This window comes from Haemaphysalis longicornis, unplaced genomic scaffold (genome assembly GCF_048455015.1).
Source record: "Haemaphysalis longicornis isolate Haplotype H1 unplaced genomic scaffold, Haemaphysalis longicornis Haplotype H1 scaffold_4, whole genome shotgun sequence".
In the NCBI taxonomy this organism is placed as follows: Eukaryota; Metazoa; Arthropoda; class Arachnida; order Ixodida; family Ixodidae; genus Haemaphysalis; species Haemaphysalis longicornis.
Window position 1 is genome coordinate 60,972,333 of NW_027526361.1, and position 22,318 is coordinate 60,994,650.

At 46.6% G+C, this 22,318-nt stretch overlaps 2 protein-coding genes across 2 annotated transcripts in view; both read left to right on the forward strand.

Moving 5' to 3' along the window:
- LOC144178815 (uncharacterized) overlaps positions 1–1,341 on the forward strand; it is a gene marked incomplete in the record, with an annotated part of 24,376 nt that extends 23,035 nt beyond the window's left edge. Inside the window, 1 exon segment of the mRNA XM_077706939.1 lies at positions 1,101–1,341. Within this exon segment, the coding sequence (XP_077563065.1) occupies positions 1,101–1,279 (179 nt within the window).
- Positions 1,342–4,793: 3,452 nt separating this feature from the next.
- LOC144178816 (colorectal mutant cancer protein-like) overlaps positions 4,794–22,318 on the forward strand; it is a 34,086-nt gene continuing 16,561 nt past the window's right edge. Inside the window, exons 1-10 of the mRNA XM_077706940.1 lie at positions 4,794–5,256; positions 7,381–7,616; positions 9,932–10,080; positions 11,056–11,312; positions 12,530–12,639; positions 12,737–12,879; positions 13,831–14,076; positions 18,201–18,398; positions 20,820–20,981; positions 21,634–21,871. Of these exons, the coding sequence (XP_077563066.1) occupies positions 5,132–5,256; positions 7,381–7,616; positions 9,932–10,080; positions 11,056–11,312; positions 12,530–12,639; positions 12,737–12,879; positions 13,831–14,076; positions 18,201–18,398; positions 20,820–20,981; positions 21,634–21,871 (1,864 nt within the window). The 5' untranslated portion in view covers positions 4,794–5,131. The remainder of the gene's footprint in view (positions 5,257–7,380; positions 7,617–9,931; positions 10,081–11,055; positions 11,313–12,529; positions 12,640–12,736; positions 12,880–13,830; positions 14,077–18,200; positions 18,399–20,819; positions 20,982–21,633; positions 21,872–22,318) is intronic.

The following is a 22,318-nucleotide window of genomic DNA, read 5'->3' on the forward strand; positions in this document are numbered from 1 at the left end:
TCAGTTGTCTTGTCCATGTCTGTTTTTTTGCAGTACTTGTTTATAGCTAAGTGTAAGTTATTGGTATTTGTGCTTGCTAGCTGATATTTATGGTGTTTGTGCATAGTTAAGCAGTTATACAAATACCCAGTTATACAAATACTGGATACACCAGTAAATTGGGTATAGCAATGGAAGGTTACAAGCACAGATTAACCCAAAGGCACTTGGCTGATTTGCACTAGGCGCTTGTGGTATGGCCACAAATGAGTTTGCACGGGGTGGTATGGCCTGGGCCTCTGTTGAGGCCAGGGTAGCACATAGTAAAATATGTTTTGACGTGAGGCATGGTAACTTGCTTGATAACGAATGGGAAAGGAAAGGGTGCAGGTACCCTAACCGTAAAAGCGTGAACACTCCATGGTAAAGGGGGACAAGAAAGGTGACGACAAAATAAAAAATAAAAGGTGCAAACAAACAGTAAGAATCAATAAAAAAGAAGGTGGAGGACACAGAGACGGTTATGTGGGCGGAAAGAACGGAACCGATAAGGCTACAGAAAGTCATTAGAGTTTATAAAGCAGGCTTATGAGAAATCAAAGAGTATAATTTTATAAAGCAGCCTTATGAGAAATCAAGGTGTATAATTATTATAACGACACAATATAAAATGTCCAAGCTGGCTGCTTGAGAACGAGGGCCTATACAGGCCAATATGAGCAATGAGACAGGACTTGTGTACATTGCGGCAAAGGTACTGAAACAATTGGAGAGACGTTACAGGGCCATCACCAACATAGTTGGTTTGAGCATGTAGTGGAAGAGAAAAAATGAGGCCGAGTTTGAAAAGAAAATAAATAGCCACAGCTGAGTTACTTACACAGGCGAGCTGGTATTTTTCATTTACCCAGACTGATAGAATAACCCTTTCGCTGTCCTTTTTTTTTTGTTGTTGTTGTTGTTACAATTTTTCAGGATAACAGTTTTTTCCGTTGTCCCCTGAAGTTCACTATTTAATGTAGTGCTTTAATGTGGACACTCAATAATAAAGATTGGAGAAATGAAATGGGTACAAAAATCTTGCAGGGACTAAGTAGTTGCATGGTTTTTGCCCTTTACAGAAAAAGACAGCCCAAGGAGTCAAGAGCCACGAACGGAGACTGCAACGCAACCACCAGGCGGGGTTCCTTTTATAAGCACGTTGACAGTTCGTCCACAACTGTCACTACTCGTCGCAAGGGACTCTGTGGCGGGAAGTTCGAAGTGGAAAGAAGAAACTAGTGCTTCCACATTTTGCTGACTTCATCCATTGTTTGACGATCAAGCATGCATGTGTCATGTTTGTGTCAGTACTTGTCTTGTCCTGCTGTTTCTTGTAGAAAAGTCACTCAGCAATCTCATTGTCTGTGTACACAGGCTTTAGTCTTAGTTGCGTTCATCATACCTGTTTCCCATCTACTATATGTAACTGTTTTGCTGACAGGTACGGCAGAGGCTGCCGTGGTGTTTATTTCTTCGTTAACAAATTCTTTGTTGCAGCACCCCTTTTAATTACACCAACTGTTGTGCTTTTGTGGCTGCCCACTCTTTAGCCCGGACCAAAATCATTCACTTGCAAGAGCTTAAAGGAGCACTGACACCAATTTTCGGCGTTAATATTATTGCACAGTTCGCTTCCTTCACTCAACAGAATACCCTGGCTGAAATATGAGCGGCCTGCGACGCGAAGAACATAGTTCAATTGGATCTCATTTATCGCGCCGACGGAGCAGAGCGCAGAGCGGCACTCGGCAAATGGACATCAGCGTGACATCACTCCAGGAGAGGAAAAAGAAGTGACGCGACAGCGCTCGTCAAAAACTCGTGACGTCACTTCACGCACGCGGCCCCACGAGCGGCGAGCGGCCGCAACACCCTCTCAATCGGGCACCGGTGACGTCCGCACAAAGCGGTGAGGTCAGGCAGGGAGTCTGTCATATGCGCCGTTCGGGATGAAAGCGCGGGAATTTGAAACAAACGATTTTCAGGCCGTTCAATGTAATTAACTATCACGCGCTGAAGTATTTGAAGTGCTGTTTTAGGTTGGCCAGACCATTAAGCATCGATAAAAGCAATAAAAGTGTAACATAAAATTTTCGTGTAAGTGCTCCTTTAAAGAAGGAAAACTGGCTGAGTTGAGAGGCTGTCTGTAGTGACAAGTTTGACAAGGAGGGTTTGTTTTGCAGTGTATGTGCAAATGGGCTCAACATGTCACAGCATATATCAAAAGCAAGATAGCTCTTGTAAGGACATGAGGGCTACATCCTTGCATTGACCACAGCTTTCAACGTATGACACTTTAACCTATGCAGCTGTTACTTTTAAACACATTTGTTTGTGTGTCACATTATGTACAGTTTTCGCAGCAGGTAGCTTGCAAGGACTGATCAGTGCCTTTAAAATAAGCATATTTACCTGAGATTTCTTTGACAGGTACAAAATTGTATTTTGCCAATGGTTTTAAAACAAATAAAAACTTTTATGCAAAAACGAAAATTCTGAATGTCCTGTTAATGCAAGTGCATTGAGCCTTGTTTATAATTTTATTTGTTTCCTTTAAAACATTGGAGGCATTTATTTATTTATTTATTTATTTATCATAGTACCCACAGCACTTTATCAAGGCAATACAGTGGGGCGGAGAAAGTAGAAATTCATACAAAAATACAGGCAGAACAGAAATATCACTTAAAGCACAATGACAAACCAAAACCCGGCATGTTCAACGAAGATACACTACAAAGAACACAAAATACATCATTAGACATAATTGTCACAACATTTCTGGGTAACTTATTCCATTCACTAATTGTTTTGGACCCGCCGCGGTGGCTCAGTGGCTAAGGCGTTGCGCTGCTGAGCACGAGGTCGCGGGTTCGATTCCCGGCCGCGGCGGCTGCTTTTCTGATGGAGGCGAAAAGCAAAAACGCCCGTGTGTACGAGATTTCGGCGCACGTTAAAGATCCCCAGGTGGTCAAAATTAATCCGGAGCCCTCCACTACGGCGCGCCTCATCGCCTGCATTGCGTCGGCGCGTTAAACCCTACAATCAATCAATCAATCACTAATTGTTTTGGGGAAAAAAGAATGCTTAAACAATTCGGTTCTACAACTTATTTCTTTTATTTTACAGGAGTGATCTGTCCTTAGTGAAATGTATAAAATTGAAGAGGAACTCAAGGGCTTAAACGAGCAGACTTTTATTGGTAGACTACAGTGCCGTGAATACAAATGTACCGCAGGTGACAGCAGCGGTTGCTCAGAAAATGCCAAAAGCATGAAAACAGGTATTGCTGCCCCGTACGCTTTCGCGCACTGCGATTTCTTCTTTTGCAAATAAAGATTGGTGAAACGGAATTGGTGGGGCTTGTGCAAGCGTTTTAAAGGCAGGTACATTCAAGTGTGAAATACATGTGGGTGGGGATTCCTACTGGGAACACGTTTTTAAAAGGCATGAACTTCAGCTCGTAAACATTATTATGCAATTTGTCTCACTACAACAGGCGGTCAAGTCAGTTTCAATTTCGATCAAATTTAATGCTTTGCATAGTTGTACAAGTACAGCCAGAAAATTTATGCTGCTGTACACGAGAGCTATTACCTCTGTCGCTGCCTGTGCCTATTTATGTACAACAACCAGCGAAAAAATTTAAATCCCTTTCCTTTAGAGGAAGATGGTAAAAATGCGAAGCTTTCTTCCGTTCAACCTCAGTCGAAGTCAAGTCCAAAATCCAAATGGCTTCGACCGTCTCGGGAATGGTGCAATTGGATAGATATCGGCTTCATAATGTGAGGGGCCGACATTCTATTCCCACCACAGGTAGCTTTTTTTTCTTGAGGCACTTAATGTGCCTTTGTGGAAACCCATTGTGTAAGTTGGCTTTCCTGCAGTGCGTTTTGGGGCAGCGTCGCCATCACGGAGAGGTCGCGGGTTCGATTCCCGGCCGCGGCGGCCGCTTTTCTGATGGAGGCGAAAAGCAAAAACGCTCGTGTGTACGAGATTTCGGCGCACGATAAAGATCCCCAGGTGGTCAAAATTAATCCGGAGCCCTCCACTACGGCGCGCCTCATCGCCTGCGTTGCGTCGGCGCGTTAAACCCCACAATCAATCAATCAATCAATCAATCACGGAGGCATAAAAGGCTTCGCTTTAAAAGTTTGAAATAGCTGGCGTCATGACTGGTGCAGTCGGCTACGCGGGCCACGTTGTCTACGCTGCCTCCGGCCGTCAGCAGCCATTCTGGGGAATCGAGCAAATATTTTTATCTACTACTTCCAGGCAGAACAACCTCTTTTGCTTGAATTGCTTTGTACTAGTTTGTGGGAAGTCTCTCTTCACTACTGTTTCCTCCACGCGCTTCATGACGTCGACGTAATATGCGTGACGAGAAATGCTGGACTAAATTTTTACTAGCAAACAAGATATCGCTGGCCATCCGAAACGCGTCCTCTTTCGCTTAATTAATCAGAATGAGCGAGAATATTCGTTCTGCTTCAATGTAGGAAAATTATTTTGCACTACGTACGCTGAAACTGAAACTACGTTGGGCCAAAACGAACAAACAGGCTGACGGAAGCGTGTACTTAGTGCAACCATTTAACTCATAGAGTTAATACTACTATTTAACTGTCTTTTTGGTGTTTGTTTTGAAGTTAGTGGGCAATTCCAATCAAAGCTAGTTAGAACTTGGCATTTTATGTTGGTTTTGCACTACGTGCATGCAATCGCGCCCAATCGCGCCGGCGTCGTTTCTTTCGGTTTCGGCAGCTGAATTCCTCTAAGCTGGCAACATTGAGGTTGCTGTTTTGGGGGTGAAATGTTTTCATTTCAATATAATTTCGGTCTCGACCTTTGCCCGAACTGGTATTTTCTCGTTGGAAGCCTTATGAACCTGAAAGCTAAACTTTTTTGATCGCCAGAGGCTTCCTTTACCTCACGCCTGTTATGAACCGGATAGCTTCAAACGCGATCCGCTCCTCAAAACGCTTCGCGATCCGTGCGATATGGTATCGCCGGAGAGAGGTCTTCGGCCTAATGTAAACAACTGAGCACCCGCACATCAAATCGTTGTTGCAGCTAGAAATCGCGGTCTCGGAGTTGCCCATGGGTCGAAATGCATATGGCCAGTGACGTGAACAGCGAGTCCAGTGGGAGTGATTCCGGTTCAACTCCTGAGGAAGAGCGAATTCGGCGACTCTTCCAGACTTGCGACGGCAATGGAGACGGCTACATCGACAGGCAAGTTTTGTTAAGCGATCCTTTTACGATGCTTGCTGCTTGTTATTAGATGCTACTAGCGCTAGATTTTGTGCATCTCAGATGTTGCCTTTGCCAAAAAAACATCTTATTTTATTGTGAAGAAGGACTACTCGCTGCCGTAATTATGAGCAAGTTTCAGGAATCATGTCAACGTTGTAGGTGAGTATCGTACGCACAACTGCGCGCTTTTTGGTGTCTGGGTATTTTGTCTTCGATGCGCATTTCTTGAACATGCGCCAGATCAAACGTATTCAGCTTGTAAGGTTCCAGCACCCTTCCCAGGGGTCAGCGGAATGTTTTCAGTAGAATTTGAAGTCTCGGGCGCTCTTTGTACCGTTACAGAAATAACCATGAAAGTCCAGCCATAAGAGTCGCAAATATAAATTGTTAAGCTTTCTGTGGCCGGTTTGCATATTGTGCTGAAACTGACAGTATGTGCTATGTGCTGCGCATTCAATTTTTGCATCCCTAGTTAGAGTTATGAAGCACAGAACGAAGTATACATGCTCCCCCTCTGCATTTAACCACGCATATAAACATGAGCATAAACGCGAGTGAGCAGCTTCAAATACAGAATTGTGAAATTCCAGATAATACGATGGCCCTGCCACGGTTCTGTTGTGGCCGTTTTATTCAGACGAGCTCGGTCACTACCTGTCACGCGCGAACTTCAACTAAGCTTCAAGTTTAGCTTGAAATTTTATGGGCTGAAGCCACACGAGTGGCATGTCGTAAAAGAAGGGCTACAGATTACTTTCAATTACCCATGGGGGATCTTACACAACAGGACGTGCTAATTTGTTTTATTTGAGATATTGGACAGTTCATACCTCACTACAATTTTGTCCGGTGGAACATTTTTGTTACAGAAAACTTTAAATTTAACTTCCTGTTATCTTCCCAACTCCTAATCCGTTCCAAAATTCCCTTGTCACGTGTCCAATATTCCCTTGTGTACTTGTCAGGGGGACGCACTCGGGCATAAACCGAAAATCAACCAATGGGAAATGGCCTTAATTGTGACTTAGCCAAGCCTAGTCGGACGTTTTACCCCTGCGCCTGCATCACTGCAGGCATTGTGCTTCTTTCAGATGACGAAACTCAAACATTTCACTAGAATTGGTCAACTAGAGCCCACTAGAACTTCCAACGTTACAATGAACGCACTGAGTTCATGAAATTTCTTTTGATTATGGGTGTGCATAGTTACAGTACAGTGAATGGCACTTTTGTGTCAATCTCTTAAAAAACCACACAGAGGTGGTACCATGTCCCTGTAATACCCTGCAGTTCTCGCATTTGTTTTTAACACCATCAGCCAGTCTGTACCACTTGTCAGCTGACATTGCCTGATGATATTACTCAGCAGTTGCGGGAAGCACCTCTGACACCCCCTGGCTGTCCACACTTTTCCCAGTTATCGAGCCTAATTAAGTACAGCGTTTGCATTAAACCTGGAACGTCTGTTACTCTGCCATGGCAGTCTTTTGGTTGGAGCAAACTTGTGTGTTGTCTTCATGGCCCCTCTAAGCATTTGCCGATGTCTTGTGTACTGGAATTATTCTGTATTTTGCCTCAACGTCATGCTTAGCAGTGTAGCACCTTATCCGCTGAGCCACCAAGGGTCGTGAAGGCTATCATTCTACGCTCCTGAGGTTCTAAGTTCCCTGAAAGAAAACTTCAGTCAGCCCAACAAGCAAATGAAAGAAGGTTTATAGGAGTAACGACTAGGGATAGAAATAGAACATCTCATGTCAGAGAACAAGTTTGGGAGGAAGACAGTGTAGCTCTAATTATGAGGCGGAGGTGAACTTGGGCGAGGCACGTAATGTGGAGAACTGTCCACTGGTGGAACGTCAGAAATTAAACCGAGTGGCTGCTGAGTGGCTACTAAATGTAGAGGTAGGCCATTAATGCAATGAAAAGATAAAATGCAAAGGTTCAGAGGCAAAGGATAGACTAAGGCATTGTATGGTAGGAATGGTTGGAGGAACTCGAGGAAGGCTTTTGTCCCGCACTGGACTCAAGCGGGCTGATGGCGATGAGGTGACAGGGATGTGCCGCACTTACTGTTGCGCTCCCCTTCCTTGGTGCCCACCGCAGCCAAGACCTGCTGGCAGTGTGCCGCCAGCTGAACCTGGAGCACTGCGTCACGGAGCTGATGGAAGAGCTCGGGGCCGACGAGGACGGGCGCATCTCCTATGCCGAGTTCCTGCGGCGCCGCATGCAGCTCATGGGGGAAATCAACGCCCTCACACACCAGGAGGAAGAGGCCCTGGTCAAGGGTCCTGCCACACAGGCCTCGTGCTCCTGGAGGGCCAGCAGTGATGCCAGCCAAGGTTACCCCAGTTTCTCAATATCACCAGCCGAAATACTCCCAATAAGCCTCTGTATCAAAGAACGGCACATGGTTGGCCCCCTGTGCTGGGAGCAAAAAGGGGCAAGCATGGAGAAAGTTGACTGATTGATTGATTGTAGGGTTTTACGCATTGACGCAACACAGGCGATGAGGTGCGCCGTAGTGGAGGGCTCCGGATTAATTTGGACCACCTCGGGATCTTTGACATGCGCCGAAATCGCCTACACACGGGCGTTTTTGCTTTCTGCCTCCATGAGAAAAGCGGCCGCGGCGGCCGGGAATCTAACCTGCGATGGAGAAAGTTGACAAGCCTGCAATCTGTCGACAGAAAGTTGACAAAGTACTAAGTGCTTGCGGCTGCTGCCATAAGTTACAAAAAAAAAAAAAAACCTTGGAAACGTAAGTAAGCAGTACTTAATTTAGCATTTCCTAGTTTGAAAAGCAATCCTTAATTTGTTAAATTGTGTTATTAAGTAAGTGTGTAGCAAAGTTTAGTTTTCATGCCTTTGGTCCCATGCCAATACACTTGCCCCTCAGCTTCAACGAAGCAGGGGTGCTCGCACGGCCCAGGTTCCGAAGTGGAGTTTCACTACTGGTGTTACGAGGGCACGGTGGGGGCAGATTTGAAATGGAAGTTTACAATTTAAGATGCCAATTTAAGATGCTAGTAGGCATGCTGTAGTGGATGACTTCGTATTACCCTATTTGCTGATTCTAACGTGCCCTCGATTGCAACGTGCAGGTAAGCTTACATAGGAAAATTAAAAAAAAAAATCGACGCTGATTCTACCATGCATGTGCAATATACATGACACCACATATCTGGCAGAAGACATTTTTTTTGACGGACACAACTGTGGCAGCAAAAATCTCTTGTGCTTCATGAACTTGCATATCCATCTCCTGCAGGCATTAAAACTGGAGTGTACAACAGTAAAAATGTTGAAGACTTTAAGTGTCACGACCTTCATAATTTTATACATGACAGGCCTTGGGTTCATTCATTGCTAATTTTATGACTTGCACCTGGGTTCTCAAAAACCTTCGTTCTCAGGGCTGGTGAATCCTCTCATGAAAGTAAGGTTCTCCTTTGTTTACGTCAATCGCCCACTCATGTCTCCTAAATGCCCCCTCGCTGTCGGCAAGTAAAATTACCTTGCACTTCGTGGACACTCCATGGTGGTTCCTCTTTGAGGCCATGACGACTGAAACGAGGTGCTAATTGCAGTAGCGGAAATGAGTGCTACAGCTGGCTAAGGTATGCCCATTGAGGAATGGGTGCTCCAAAATTTACTAACATGATGCTGACGGATGGTTTTGTATTGATTTAAGCGGATTTTTTGAGGAGTTCATGTCCATGGCAATTGTTCCGGCCGCTTTGAAGCCGATTTCAGTTTTGAGCCTGTTTGGAACGCACACACACTCTTAGCTACTTTTAGCAAAAAAGGTGCACATTAGAATATTGCAAATACAGCAGCTCACGGGGTCCCATGGTTCCTGAAGTTCAGTGTTGGTGCACACGTAATGTCGGGCATGAAGGCTTCTCTGTATTTTTTATATTTTTTACTGGATAGAAAAAACAGCTGATGTTTGCCTGGTGTCTGAACCAGCAGTCTTGAGTGTAGCAGGAAAATGCCTCAGACGCTGTGGTAATCGCAGCGTGTTTGGCAGCGGGTTTTCAAACCAAGACGATGATTCTTGTCTTAACTCTCATCGCATCATCTTGTTCGTCACTGAGTGTAGGCTAAAGAATGATGTGTGCACACTTGCATGCTCTTAATATTAAAACTCTGAGCCTGTAAAAGGTGCATTTTATTTAATCGGTTCCTGCAATTTAAAAGTGGTAAATTTAATGTTTGCTTAAACAGAATAAAACAAAATAAAGGATCGAATAAAGGACAGAATAGAATAAAATAAAATGAGGTCAGGATGAAAACCCTGTTTTTTGGAGGGGACAAAAAATACAATCACAGTCGTAAACTGTGCAGAAACCTATTGTAGCAAAAACAACAAGCTTGTTTTGGTTTGAGTGTCAAAATGCATAGAGGTACTAATGCTACTGAAACAGATATCATGCTCGAAGAATGTAGCTTTGAGCTGAAAAGTGAATCTTTGCACCCATTTCTTCTGCACTTACTTTCTATCCCATTAGCATATTCTCTGCTTCATTATTATGGTTGTCTGTATGCAGTTTGGGTAGTGTTGTTTCTTTTGCCTTTGCTTCTGTGCATATTCATGTGCATCGTTAACCGTGTTTGAAGTTACAAACAGAGGTGGTGTGCTCAATAAATGCAGGGGCCCTGTCGGAGCGTCACGAAAGCTGGGAGTTTGACTCTGGCACGCGGGACTTGAGCCCCGAACCCAACACCCTGCAGAGGTTGATTGAAGCCTCTGGCGGCAGCATTCCCAGCAACTCCAGTGACCTCCTCAAGCTGGCCAACAAGGTGAGCTGGGTGTAGCGAAAAACAGGCAATGTACAGAGGATACAAGCAACGGTGCGGCTACTGAAAATAGGAAGATAAGCCAAAAAATACAGGATGTGAGATCGAGCGATGAGGTGGGAAAATTTGGGGGTAAGAAATTAATTTTGATGCGAGATATTTCAGGGAGGGCCTTCGTCCACTGTGGACACTAAAGTGCTGCTGATAGTGATGATGAGGAATAATAAGTGTGAACTAAGCTACGGGCAGGGCTGTAGCGATTGTGCTGTGAATGTATTACCAGAGTCCTTCAATTCTTCTCTGGTCATGAAACTCCCGGCCAAGTTTCGTACAAAGACAAAGGCTACCGCGAGGGGCGCCACCGCAGATCGGAGGGCATCAAGCGTGGCCGCCGCAGCTCTGTAGCCAGTCCGGCAGGCAGGAACACAGTAGTAGCATGTCTGTTCACACCATATTTTGTCATCACTCACAAAATGATAAGTCCATTTCAGCGGCCCACGACACGTAAAGCGAAAACGCACTGCTGATAGGCGGCGAGCGTCCGTTCCCTGCCAAACGCACTCAGACCACTCCCTCTGCTGTCCTCCAATCAACACCAGCGCCACGGCGCGGCCTTCCTGGGCAGCGCACAAAGCTCTCCCATAGCATGACGGCGGAGTTTCATGACCAGAAAAGCACTGAAGGACTCTGGTATGACTGTATTTGTCCTAATTTCACTTCGTTCGTTTGCAAAAACGGTTGTCACTTGTGGAGCTACATTCACTTCATAGTAAGTTACAGTTCTCCTGCATTGTGTGTAAACTTCCATGCGGCGCACTAAAAACAGGTGTGACTAATGAAACAAACTAAGCTAGCAGGGAAAGTAATGCTGGTGTTATGCAATGCACTCGGTCATTCAAGTTAGCAACCCAGCTTGGGCTAGGGTTTTAAAACACCGGTTTCATACAAGGCCTTTTTTTCTCCCCTCCCCCCTTCCAGCTTCACCTGGCCGCGATATCGTCGCTGAAGAGTGAGGTGTACGACCTTGCCAACCGGCTGCAGCAGATGTCGCAGGAGAAAGAGGTGCTCGAGAGGAAGCTGAGCAAATGGCAGCTGGAGCGGCTACAGGTCGGCCGGGACCGTGAGGACCGTCTGGAGCAGCAGGCCCAGCGTTATGAGGAGCGCATCATCGAGCTACACAGCATCATCGCGGAGCTCTCCAAGAAGCTCGACATCCAGAGGGCTGCCGTCATCAAGTTGGTGCCCTCCCTCCCCCTTTTCCGTGTCTGTCTGCTTCCTATTGGCTTAAGCTCTATCCTGATCAGCTGAAATTGGTGAAAAATGCTGCTTAGCTGGAGGGGTCGTAGCTCTGATTCTTGGTTGTTGCGTCTGTAATGAATGCAGTTGCATTTGTAAAGCTGGTGGTCTGCGCTACAGTGTCCGCTCGGTGGCTTCTTAGGGATCTCTAGGATGAGTAAGTGGGTGGGATGGAAGGTTTCAGGGGATGCCTAGTCCCGTTCATGATATCAAGAAACTGAAAAAAGAGAAGAGAAAGCGGCCATTCCAGTGGGCCACAGCACTTTGATGCTAATGTTGTCACATTGGGCTGTTGTTTTGATTGTCAGAAGTGGGCGTAACATGTACACTTTTTACAAGTGAGTTGGGGTTATGATGCACAGGAGCTTTTGTTGCGCTGGTTTCAGTGTACCTTCATGAGTGTTTTCACTATCCATGTTAACTTGAAACTGGCATCAAAGTGTCAAAACAGCTTGTAATTTTGCACTAGGGCAACATGCTACCAAGGCAATAAAGTTCTAGAGGAAAGGACTTTCTTTAAAAGTGTTTTTTTTTAGTACACAATGCAATAAAGTTTCTGTCTGTCTCCGTTATTTGTCGAAGTTTTGCACCCAAAATTTCTGATCATGTGACATCACTGCAAAAATTTTGAAAATTTTATTGCGGGTAGAGATGTAGAATAACTGGCAGCTGAGCGGAGTTATATACAACATGACAACGAAAAATGCCGGAAACAGTGAAGAGTCGATGTTTGAAAATGCTGAGAATGAAGAATGCGTCTGAAATATGTAGTAGCTGTATTTCAGTTATGATGGTAACAGTTCCTCTTACTGTAAAATTTTTACTGCTAAAATAAAAAATCAAAGCTGCAGAAAGTTAGATGGGCAGATGAGATCAAGAAGTTTGCGGGGATAAATTGGTCACAGTTGGCACAGGACCGAGGTAATTGGAGAATAATGGGAGAGGCCTTTGCCCTGCAGTGGGCGTAGATAGGCTGGTGATGATGATACTAAAGATAAAATGAGGCAGAACCCATTTTGATGTCCTTCAATGTGATTTCACCAGCATTCTTTCGGTTGTGCAACAGATTTATGCAGTTTACTTCTGAGGCTGCCGATGGCTATTCTTGTTGATGGCTTATTATTGTTAACCTTTTTCGTTCTTTTTCTTTCTTTAGGGAAGAAGATGAGTACAGTCAGCAGTCTGGTGACGAGTCAAGGATAAGTGACGTTTTAAGTCACTGCACCAGTAATGAAAACCTGGCTACAGAGTCGATTAGTGACAAAGGTAATAACTGCCTTGCAGCTTTTGCAGAGTTGCTCTTAACACCTGTTGCTAGTTGCAAGATTGGTGTTGATGCAGATCCTGCTTGTTGTTATTTCAGACAACGAATCCCCACCAGAATTTACGGATGTTATTTCGGGAAAATGTGCGACAACGGAAATAGTCATGCCGACGCAAACGCACGAAGGAGAAGACACCAGCAGTGGCCTTGGAGATAACGAAAGCTTCGAAGAAAAGCCTCAGGTATGCCTGCTTGGTTGAAAAGCAGCCTGCACTGCTGGGCACGATTTTCAGTTTTGGTTGCCAAAGTTTATGCCTGGGCACAGGGCAGTGTTACTGCAATAGGGTGCTTGTACCCTGGAGTTTTTTTTTTTTTGCCCTCCAAGAAGCAAGGAATGAGTTTGGTGCTGCTCTTTTTCTTTCAAAAAGGAAAGTTGTGAGGGGCATGTTTCGTGTAAGGCTTTGGTTCTAAGCAGAAGGATCACATGACCATGACATGTATGTGATGTATGGTGTGTGAAGGGTGAAGCAAAAGCTATAAAAAATTTTGACGTTGTTGAACACGCTTAAACCAAGTCTGTCGTGTGATAGTGTGGTTTTTGCACTGGGGGTGTGCAGTGAACGTTCATACAATTGCACCGCAAAGCAGCCGGTGGTGTAAGTGTGAACCTGGATGCACCAAGTGCCTTTTTGTATCATTTTCTGATGGCACGCACGCGCTCTGATTCTTCCTCCATATCTCCTTCTCCCCACCCCTGACCAAGCCCACTCTGCGCTACTACACAAGGCGCTGCTTGACCTTGACTAAGCTTGAAGGTCAGGTTAACGCTATGGGGTGTTTTCTGGGTGTGCGCCTGGAGTAGTAGAGCTTTTGCTCTGAATACCAGAGATCACATGACTAGGCATGTAGATGGCGTGTGCTCTCTGAAGAGTGAATCGTAAGCCATTAGGGCCACAGAGTTGTTCGTGGCACGTATTGTTGAGGACTGTGTGCAGTCACAATTTATTAATGTTTTGTGATTGACGATAAAGTCCTGTGAAGATGAAAGAGAAACTCTGCAGGATACGGAGTTTTGTAGCATCTGAGGGGACAGCTCGTACACGCCTCTTTAACGGGGCATAGAGTGGGCACTTGTGGCCCAACTGTCGGGACTTCAGGGGTTATGGGTGTGACCCTGGCTGCCTCCGATGCAGGGGTTCCGGGGCAGTGGTGGAGGCAGCAGCCAGCAAGGCGGGCTGCGTGGGGGGGCGACCCGGGTGGAGCACCGGGCCACGTCGTGCCAGAGCCTGCAGGCGTCGCAGCTGCAGGAGGAGCTGGCCGCCCTGCGCTCGCACAACGTGGGCCTGCAGGAGAGGCTGGCCCGCCAGGAGGCCGACCTGCAGCGGGCCAGGGCGGCCACTGCGGCGCTGCGCGAGGACAGGGACCGCTACCAGCGCAAGGCAAGGGGGGGGGGGCTCCTCTTTCGTCTGAATCTGACGGGGGGGGGGGGGAGGGGGAGAAGAGACCGCCCTCAGAGGAAGGAACCCCTCTTGGCCTTCCAGGGCTATGCCTGACAGATTGCCCTGGTGTAGTGGTCCTGAAATATGGTTACGTGGTGGCAGGGCAAAGATGAGACAAGCCATAGGTGATGGTCAAGTGATGTATTTACAAGATGTCAGTGATGAGAGCACCCATGCAGGTTGCATGCCACACACTGCTTTAAAAGCAAAGTTTTACTACTTTTGTACAGTGGTTTTGCTGTGGATTGTAAAGTTCACCCTCATTTGACCGCAGACCCACCCCCTGCAACACACCCCTTGAAGTGCATCGCATGATTCGCCGGGCCCACTTTCGGCGCTGTGCACAAGGCCCTGTTTTCAGTTGTTCTGCTCATGTGAGCGGTGGCAACCGCCGCGGTTGCGGGCGCTCAGCTGATCGGCAGCCGACCAACCCTGCCACCTCCCACGCATGCGCCACTGGGTCGTCTCAGGCTACATGACTCATCTTGCGCCTGGTGAAGAGGAACGCCGACACCGCATTCGCCGTGAATGAAAGCGGGTTCGGGCCTTCTCCTGTGAGCGTTGCGCGGGACCGAACGGCTTTGAGCCCTGGTCGGCGACACAGCTACATCAAAGGTTAACCAAGCGAAACCAAGACTCAACCAGACTAAGCCAAGCTTTTGCTTTGCATATCCAAGGTTAGCTGAGCTAAGCCACAGCCATTTTTTTTTTTTTTTTTTTCCCGTGATGTTGGGAACATGGCACCATGTTCCACTCCCCTCATCGTCATCTGCCTGTGACAATATGAATGTGTCTCCTTTGGGAGCTGGCAGCAGTTATGGGGTACTATGTCTAGGATAGGAAGAGGGGTTTTAGGAAGGTAGTGATATGTGACCTATACTTGCTGTGGTGGCTCAGCTGCTGAGTGGTTGTTCTAGTTTTATTTTTGGCCACTGCGACTGTTTTGTTAAGGGAGGACGCCTGTGAGTACAATATCCCCTGGTAGGTCTGGAGTAACTTGCATGCCTCATAGCATAGTGTAGCTTTGGCATGTAAAACGCCAATAGGAAGGTTTAAGCAGTGTCCTGTACAATGAAAATACCATTTGCAAACTTATTTCAAGTGTGCCATATGTGTGTTTGACTTTTTTTTTTTTGCACATCTCTGCATCGTTTGGTAAAGCCAGTTGTTAATAATGTGTGTTCCATATTTGCTCGATCCTAATGTGCACCTGTTTTCCGAACAAATACGTCCCAAAATCGCATCAGCATTACAATTGAGTACCAGTTGAAACAGTTTTAGTGGTTTCTTATCATTAGCAACTTACAAAGGCAACCATAACCGCAGTTATGTAAGGAAAGCGTCAAAGACTGCAAGACCCACGGCAATGCCAAAATAACTAAACAAAAATCCAAAGAAGGTTTATGTCTTCACACAAAACGACGTAACGCACCCATGCACTAAAAAAAAACTGCGCACGCACATACCCTTCTGGTGGGGAAAAGGGGGATGGGCGACAGCGTGTTATGTATCTGCAAGGCACGAAGTTGGCACTCAGCCAGTTTGACGGGCTCCGCAGTGCCTTGCGAGTGCTTCTTGGGGTGATAAAAGCCCAAAAGAAGCGCCGCTTTTCAGACAGCGAGCCCAAGGCAGCCCTGCCAAGTTTTACGATTTTCAGCACATTTTTACGAGTATCGTGATGACAAATATATTTTTACGATTTTTTAAGTTTCGCGCCGAAAACTTGGCAAAGTTGGTCCATACAATCCAATCTACTGGCTGCATCTCGCCATTCCTCGAAGTCATGCTGGCAACACTATATCGGCTTGTATCTAGAGCCAAAGCCGAAGACTATTCGAAATGTGCTTGCTTTTATTTGTTTCCCCGTGTGCTTCGTGTGGTGCGTTGTGTGCGTTTTTTTTTTTTTTTTTTTTTGCTGTGCTGACCAACGTTGAGCACAAGTCTTCAACCACCCAAACAGATGATGTAGACCTAGTAATTGGCAGCCAGACCACGCAGAGCTTGTAAAGCCTGAAGAAAGAAGCGGGAGAGGAGTTTTTACATGAATCAGAAGATTCTTAGTGCCGGCAACAGAGTAGGTACATGATCTTAAAATTTCCACTGAAGTGTGACCTGTTGAAGAGTGCAGAAGTGGCAAGGCTTGCTTCCATTGAACATGCCAGCTTTCTGATATCAAGGATCTAGTCAACCGCTTTCCAGTGCTTGTACCAGTTCAAGAGGGGCAAGGTATCAATCCTGCTCTGGACGACAATCGGGCAGAGTTTGCCCGTCTTCAGTTGGAAGAACTACCCGCTGAAGTAACAAAGCAGGAGCGGATCGACAAGCAGTGGCGTGCGGTGTCCGATCTGGGAGGATTGGATGGCACTTTGAAGTATGCTAAACTTGCGAAAGTTATGGTGGGGGTCTTGACACTCCCGCATAGCAATGCAGAGTGTGAAAGAGCTTTCAGCAAAGTCAGAAAGGCGCACACAGTTCCGTGCCTGCATCTCTGAAAAGACAGTTGAGCATTTGATTGTTGCAAGATGTGCCAAGGAAGAAACGGCCTCTGTGCGGGCCGGGCCCTCCACTTCCAAGAATTAATTCTTGGAACATTTTGTCCGTCTTTTGTGGTATGTTTGCTATGTATTTTATCCAAGTGAGTTTTTGAGGAATAAAATGGCATTTTAGTATTTTTGTATGCAATTTTAGTATTTCTTGGCATCTTCTGTAGTACTTGGAGCAGTGTGGGGTTGGCAGGTCTGCCAAGGTAGCAGGAGCGGTGTCGAAGGAGACAGAGCCAACGGAGTAGCGAACATGCGTAGTACCGTGCAGTGTGTCCTGTTCTGCAGGGGGTTTGCCACTACGTTACAGACTCCCACTGAACATTTTTAAAGATATTTTTTCAAGTTTTCACGACTTGAGTTTGGAAGGGCAGCCCTCATGAGTGGATTACCATATATAATGTTGAGACTAGACAATGACAAGAGCCTCCTTAGCAAGATAATAAATGAATTTTTTGCATCCATAAACAGCTTGTCCTGTGAAGAGAACTTTTGTGCTTCTTTTTTCCCGTCGCCAAAACTAGGTGCGCGTTAGAATCGAAGGCACGTTAGATTCGAGTAAATACGGTAGTTGGAAAGGAACCAGGAGGTGTTACGGACACTGTGGCCAATCCAGATTTTAAAGTCAATTGCTTTACAGGCCTCTTGGGTCAAAAAATTCGGTGTTGACTGTCCACAGTAAATGGCACCAAAAATTCCTCTGGGCACTTCAGTCTGCTTATGTGCTTTGTGGGCAAAAGCCTGGTGGTACTTATTAACAACTTGTTTACATCATATTATTTACATCTCTTTCTTCCCTTTTGTTTCTCTGTCTTTTGGTGAAGTTACTTCACCGGCTTCTTTTCCGCTACACCATGCATGCGTCTCTTTCTTTGCTTTCGTTTCTTCGTCTTATGCCGTGAATTACGTCAGCAAGCGGGCTAGCACACGCGACAGCTTCCCTAGACTGCGGTTTCTGCACGGCTGGTGTGCACCTGGTCTCTTCACGTGCCACCATGTTCAGGTGTTATGTGGCATGCAATATTATATAACATTTACATTTCCAATTCATAGTTTTGTGAATTTTATGAAGCAGGCACATTGCCTCTAAAAGCACCCGATTGCTGGCCAGTTCCTCAAGTGTGTATGTGCCATAAAAAAAGAAACAACAACAATGACACCGACTTTTGTTCTATGCTGGAAACGTGTGGAGGTAGCGCAGTTGGTAAAGCACTGGGCTGCTGCTGTACAGACCCAGGTTCAAATCCCACCGGATTTGAACCTGGGTTGGTACAGCCATTTTATTGAACAGAAACAACAACAACAACACCATTTTTTCCTAGATCCGGGCTTTCACCCTGAAAAGCCCTGCAGAGTGCAACGTGGGAGGGAAAAAAGTGATGTAGTGGCGTGGAGTGAATTTTGTGGATTCTCTACTCGCAGTAGAGAATGCTCCTGCAGTGATAGCTCCTTGATCAGTGGTTCCACGCGTGTGTGGCGGATGCATAATGGCAGCCCCTCTCTTGGCCCATCCCCCCACCCCAGGTGCGGGACCTGCAGCAGCGTGTGGCCACCAGCCCCCAGAGCAGCTGCGGCCAGACACCGGGCGGCAGCTCGTCCCCACTGGCCGAGGAGGCTGCTCTCCCGCCAGTGGCCAAGATGGCCGAGAGGGTCCGGCTGCGCAGGACCGAGCCCCCTGCTTCGCAGAGGCTCATCCTGGGCTCGGAGATGGCCAACCTCGGGGTGAGAATAGGGAACGGTTGGCGCTTGTTCCTAGTGTAACAGCAGTTCTGCAGAGATACCGTCTAATTGCATAATCATTTCAAGGGAAGTGTTGCAGAGAGGGGGATATGTGAAAGAGTAAGGGCAAGCATACGCTCACGCAGTGACAGTGTCTAATCGCTAGTTTGTTCTAAGGGGAGGGGGGCAAGAGTAAAGGCGCTTGCCATCAGAAAATGACGCGAGAAGGTGGTGGATCCGTCAAAGCTCACAGCACATGTGTCCACGCAGTGGCACTGCACGAAGCAGCATCTGTCTTTTGTCTCGTGTGCTGTTGTGTGAGCATTCACTGTGCACTCTCGACGCCAAAACCGCGATTTCACTCGACAGGCCTGGCTTAACAGTGTCCAACCACGGAAAAATTAGTGGCTATGGTAGTATGCCGCGACACAAAACTCTTAGGGATTAGCGCCTTCAAGGGAAGTAAAACTTGCTCATACCTTTCACCTAGATTTGGTGTCGCCTCTATGTCATGTGCTAAAAAGCTTCGCTGGTAATCCGCCTACTCAGAGTGGAATGGGACCTAATTTTTTCGTAGTGTAGCAGCAGCTCTCGAGCAGCGAGAGCAAATGGAGGACACCCTCCCCGTGAAGCTCAAGTTTCATTTCAAACACCAATAAACTGTGGTGTTTGAAATGGATATTCGGAAAGTTTTTTGCCACTGGCGCCACCAAGGTTTAATGAGCTGTAAGACTAGTTAGTGCATCAAAAAACCACTTTTTTTATTGCATACACCGGGGTTCATAATACTTGAAAATATAAAGATTACAGTTTTATGACTAACACTGTTTTGTCTATTGTTCTTGGGAACTAATTGACTGACTCAAAAAATAATGGCATATTTGAAATCAGTGGGAAAAAAGAAGCAAGCCTGACAAGTTTCACAGAGTTTGCTTGAAAATTAAAGGAAGTTGTTTTAAGACCCATGTCCCCCCTTAAAAAAACGTTTACTAGAGTACGATATAGTCTCTGTCAAAATTTTCTAGGCCAAGCCAAAAGTGTGCAGGCCGAAAAAAATTAATTGTACAAACTTACGTCCAAAGTGAGGCTGAAATGTTTTATGCTGGAACACTAGAGAAAATACCTTTATTTCTTGCTGTCATAAACTGCTTTTAGGGTTGGCCTAGAAAATTTTGGCAAGGGGTGTACATGCTAAACCTGAATTTGTTCTCACTCTTGTTCAGTGCTAAGTGGGCTGTTACCAAATTTTTGTTCTTTTTTTATTGCTTTTATCTAGGCTTAATGGCCCAGCAATACTGAAAGAACACTTCAAAATACTTGAGCACTTTCAGTGCTCAAGTAAAGGTGCAGACGGTGACTTCTATTGCAGTTATGCACCATATTATCAGCTCCTTTCCAATGTATGAAATGTTATTGCCATAAGTGCAGTTCTGGGAAGCAGTTAACGTGTTGCGCCGAATACATACATCTATTTTTTAACAGTGGTAGTGCCATGCCACCACTCGCCAGGTCGTATGCGTGAACTGACGTCATGAGTTCCTGACAAACATCAGAGACACTCAGCTACATCACCTTATTTTCCTTAGCATGGGGTGGTGTCACGCCGATGTCCATTTGCTGCGTGCTGCTCCCCGAGCGGTTCCATCAGAGCAATAAACGAGGCCAAATTAAAGTATGTTCCACTCATCTCAGGCCGTTCGTAGTTCAGTGAGGGTATTCTGTTGAGTAAGGAAAGCGAACTGTGTAATAATAATAACTCTGAAGATTGGTGTGAGCACCCCTTTAATTCATAATGCTGTTAATTTATTTTTGCTGAATAATGGCTACCATTCATGCTTGTGTAAAGAGGTCTAAACTTTCTTCACGCCATCTATGTATTGTGTGCACCTCTTAGATGAGTAAGTGTGCGACTTCCAAATGACCATAGCCCATGTCTTGTCGCTTCTGGAATGCGCAGTTCTGCCATCACTGTTACATGGTTCAAGTTTTATTCACTCTTTGCCTCTTCACTACAAAGCACGCTATAGTGGAGTGCTATGAATTTAGTTACTCTGACTGCCTGGTTCCTTGTTTTAGCCAAATCTCGAAAGTACCAAGCTTCACCATATGCCTGCCCTGGTTAACCGTCAAATCTTTCGGCCCAGGCACATGGCTGTTCTCCAGTCCAACATTGTTTCAGCTTTTGTAAGGTTGCAGTTTTCCCGGTGCCCAGTTATTGCGTTTGAGGCTGTTTTCTCCCAAGGTCTCTCTCTAGTTTGTGCTGTGGCCCTCGTAAAAGCATTCACAAGGGCTAGCACATCTGTGATAGTACAAATGTTCCATGTTTAACGGAAACCTGGATGACACCGCAGCAGTTGTGGGTTTCCAGCCATTGCCGGCCTTCCTTGATGCCCTTCCTCCACCTCCTCCTTTCTGTCCAAGCAGATCTCTAGCAGCAAAGTGGCCGAGCAGCTGGTGCAGCAGATGCAGGAGGAGGCCCACACCCAGGAGGCCATTGCTGCCCAGCGGCTGTGCTCCTCGGGTTCCCCGCTCCCCGAGGGGCGGCTGCGGGAATTCGAGGTGGAGACGGAGCGCCTGAGCAGCAAGGTGCGGCTGTGCTTGCTGCTGCAGGGAGGGGGACATGGGGTCAAAGAAAGACCTTTCGAGGCTTCGTGGAGAAGGAAATACTTGGGAGAAGCCTATAGTAGTATCCTGCATGTGTTGCGATAAGTGCGGTTGAAACCAGTCATTTTTAACCATTCGCCGCCCCCAAGGGTGTCTGTCAATCTGTATTGTCGCTTGGTTGCTGCAGTCGATACTTTACCATTCACGTGCCGTGGTGGCAAAATGTTCAGCTGCTATCTGACCGGAGGCAGCAGAGGAGAATGGGAAAGCCTAGTGGGCTCCAGTGACACTCCGAGATGACGAAGTGACCTCGCAAAAAGTGATGTCGGGGCCTTTCCCGAGTATTCTTCCCTCCATTGTTAGGCATCGTCAGTCAAAGCCCCACTCATTGTGGTCAAACAAGAGCCAACTATGGGTGACGTGCTTTATGAGTGTCATAAATGGTCTCTCACGACAAAAGACATGGCCCTTGTTTGTGGCAACAGTTTGCATATTTTGGGCCATTGATTGCACACCTTTTGCTAACAACACAGGTGTTGGACACTGAATTCCAAAATTGACATCTGGCTGTCATAGTGAGACACGTGCAAACGTTTTGAGTTTCGGTTTCTACTCGTCCCCTCGGTGGACCTAGGTGGAGCACCTGCGGTCACAGAATGACCTGCTTCAGCTCGCCCTGGAGGAGAGCCGGGGCCAGTGCGACCGCTTGAGCGTGCTGCTGGGGAAGCACGAGTCCAACCAGACCGCCCTGCAGCTGGCCCTGGCTTGCAGTGACCGGGCCCTTGAGGCTTTCGACGCCCTGCTTGCCCTGGCCGACACTGCCAGCAGGGCCCCACCGACCACGGGCTACAGGGCGGTCACCAACGCGGCACGTAAGTCTCAATTACGTCTTTGCCGTCTGGACTTCATTGTGTGGCGCAAGGGGACATAGTCTGGTATGGTGTGCGGGAAGTAGCTAACGGTGGCATTTGAAAGTTTATTAACCAACCAGGCTTGTCGCTTCTTTTTTTCTTTTTTTCACTGACCCTCCTCCAAAATAGCACAACTGGATGGGTGTAGCATAGTCATGTCCAGTAAAAGTCAACTGTTTGAGCTTGGATGAAAGGGAGTAAGGATCGCTGGTAATGAAGTTATGTTTTAGTAGCTTGTATTCACTGGCAAGGCATGCATGTATGCAGGCAACCATGTGAGTGCGCCGTTACTGGTTACGTCAAGCTCCGCGGGATGGTGGTACTTGTCTGTGCTAAGCACACGATTTGTGTTGGACGTTCCAAACCCTACTGTGCCGAACGCAAAGTAATGCCTCAACTCCAGTGTGA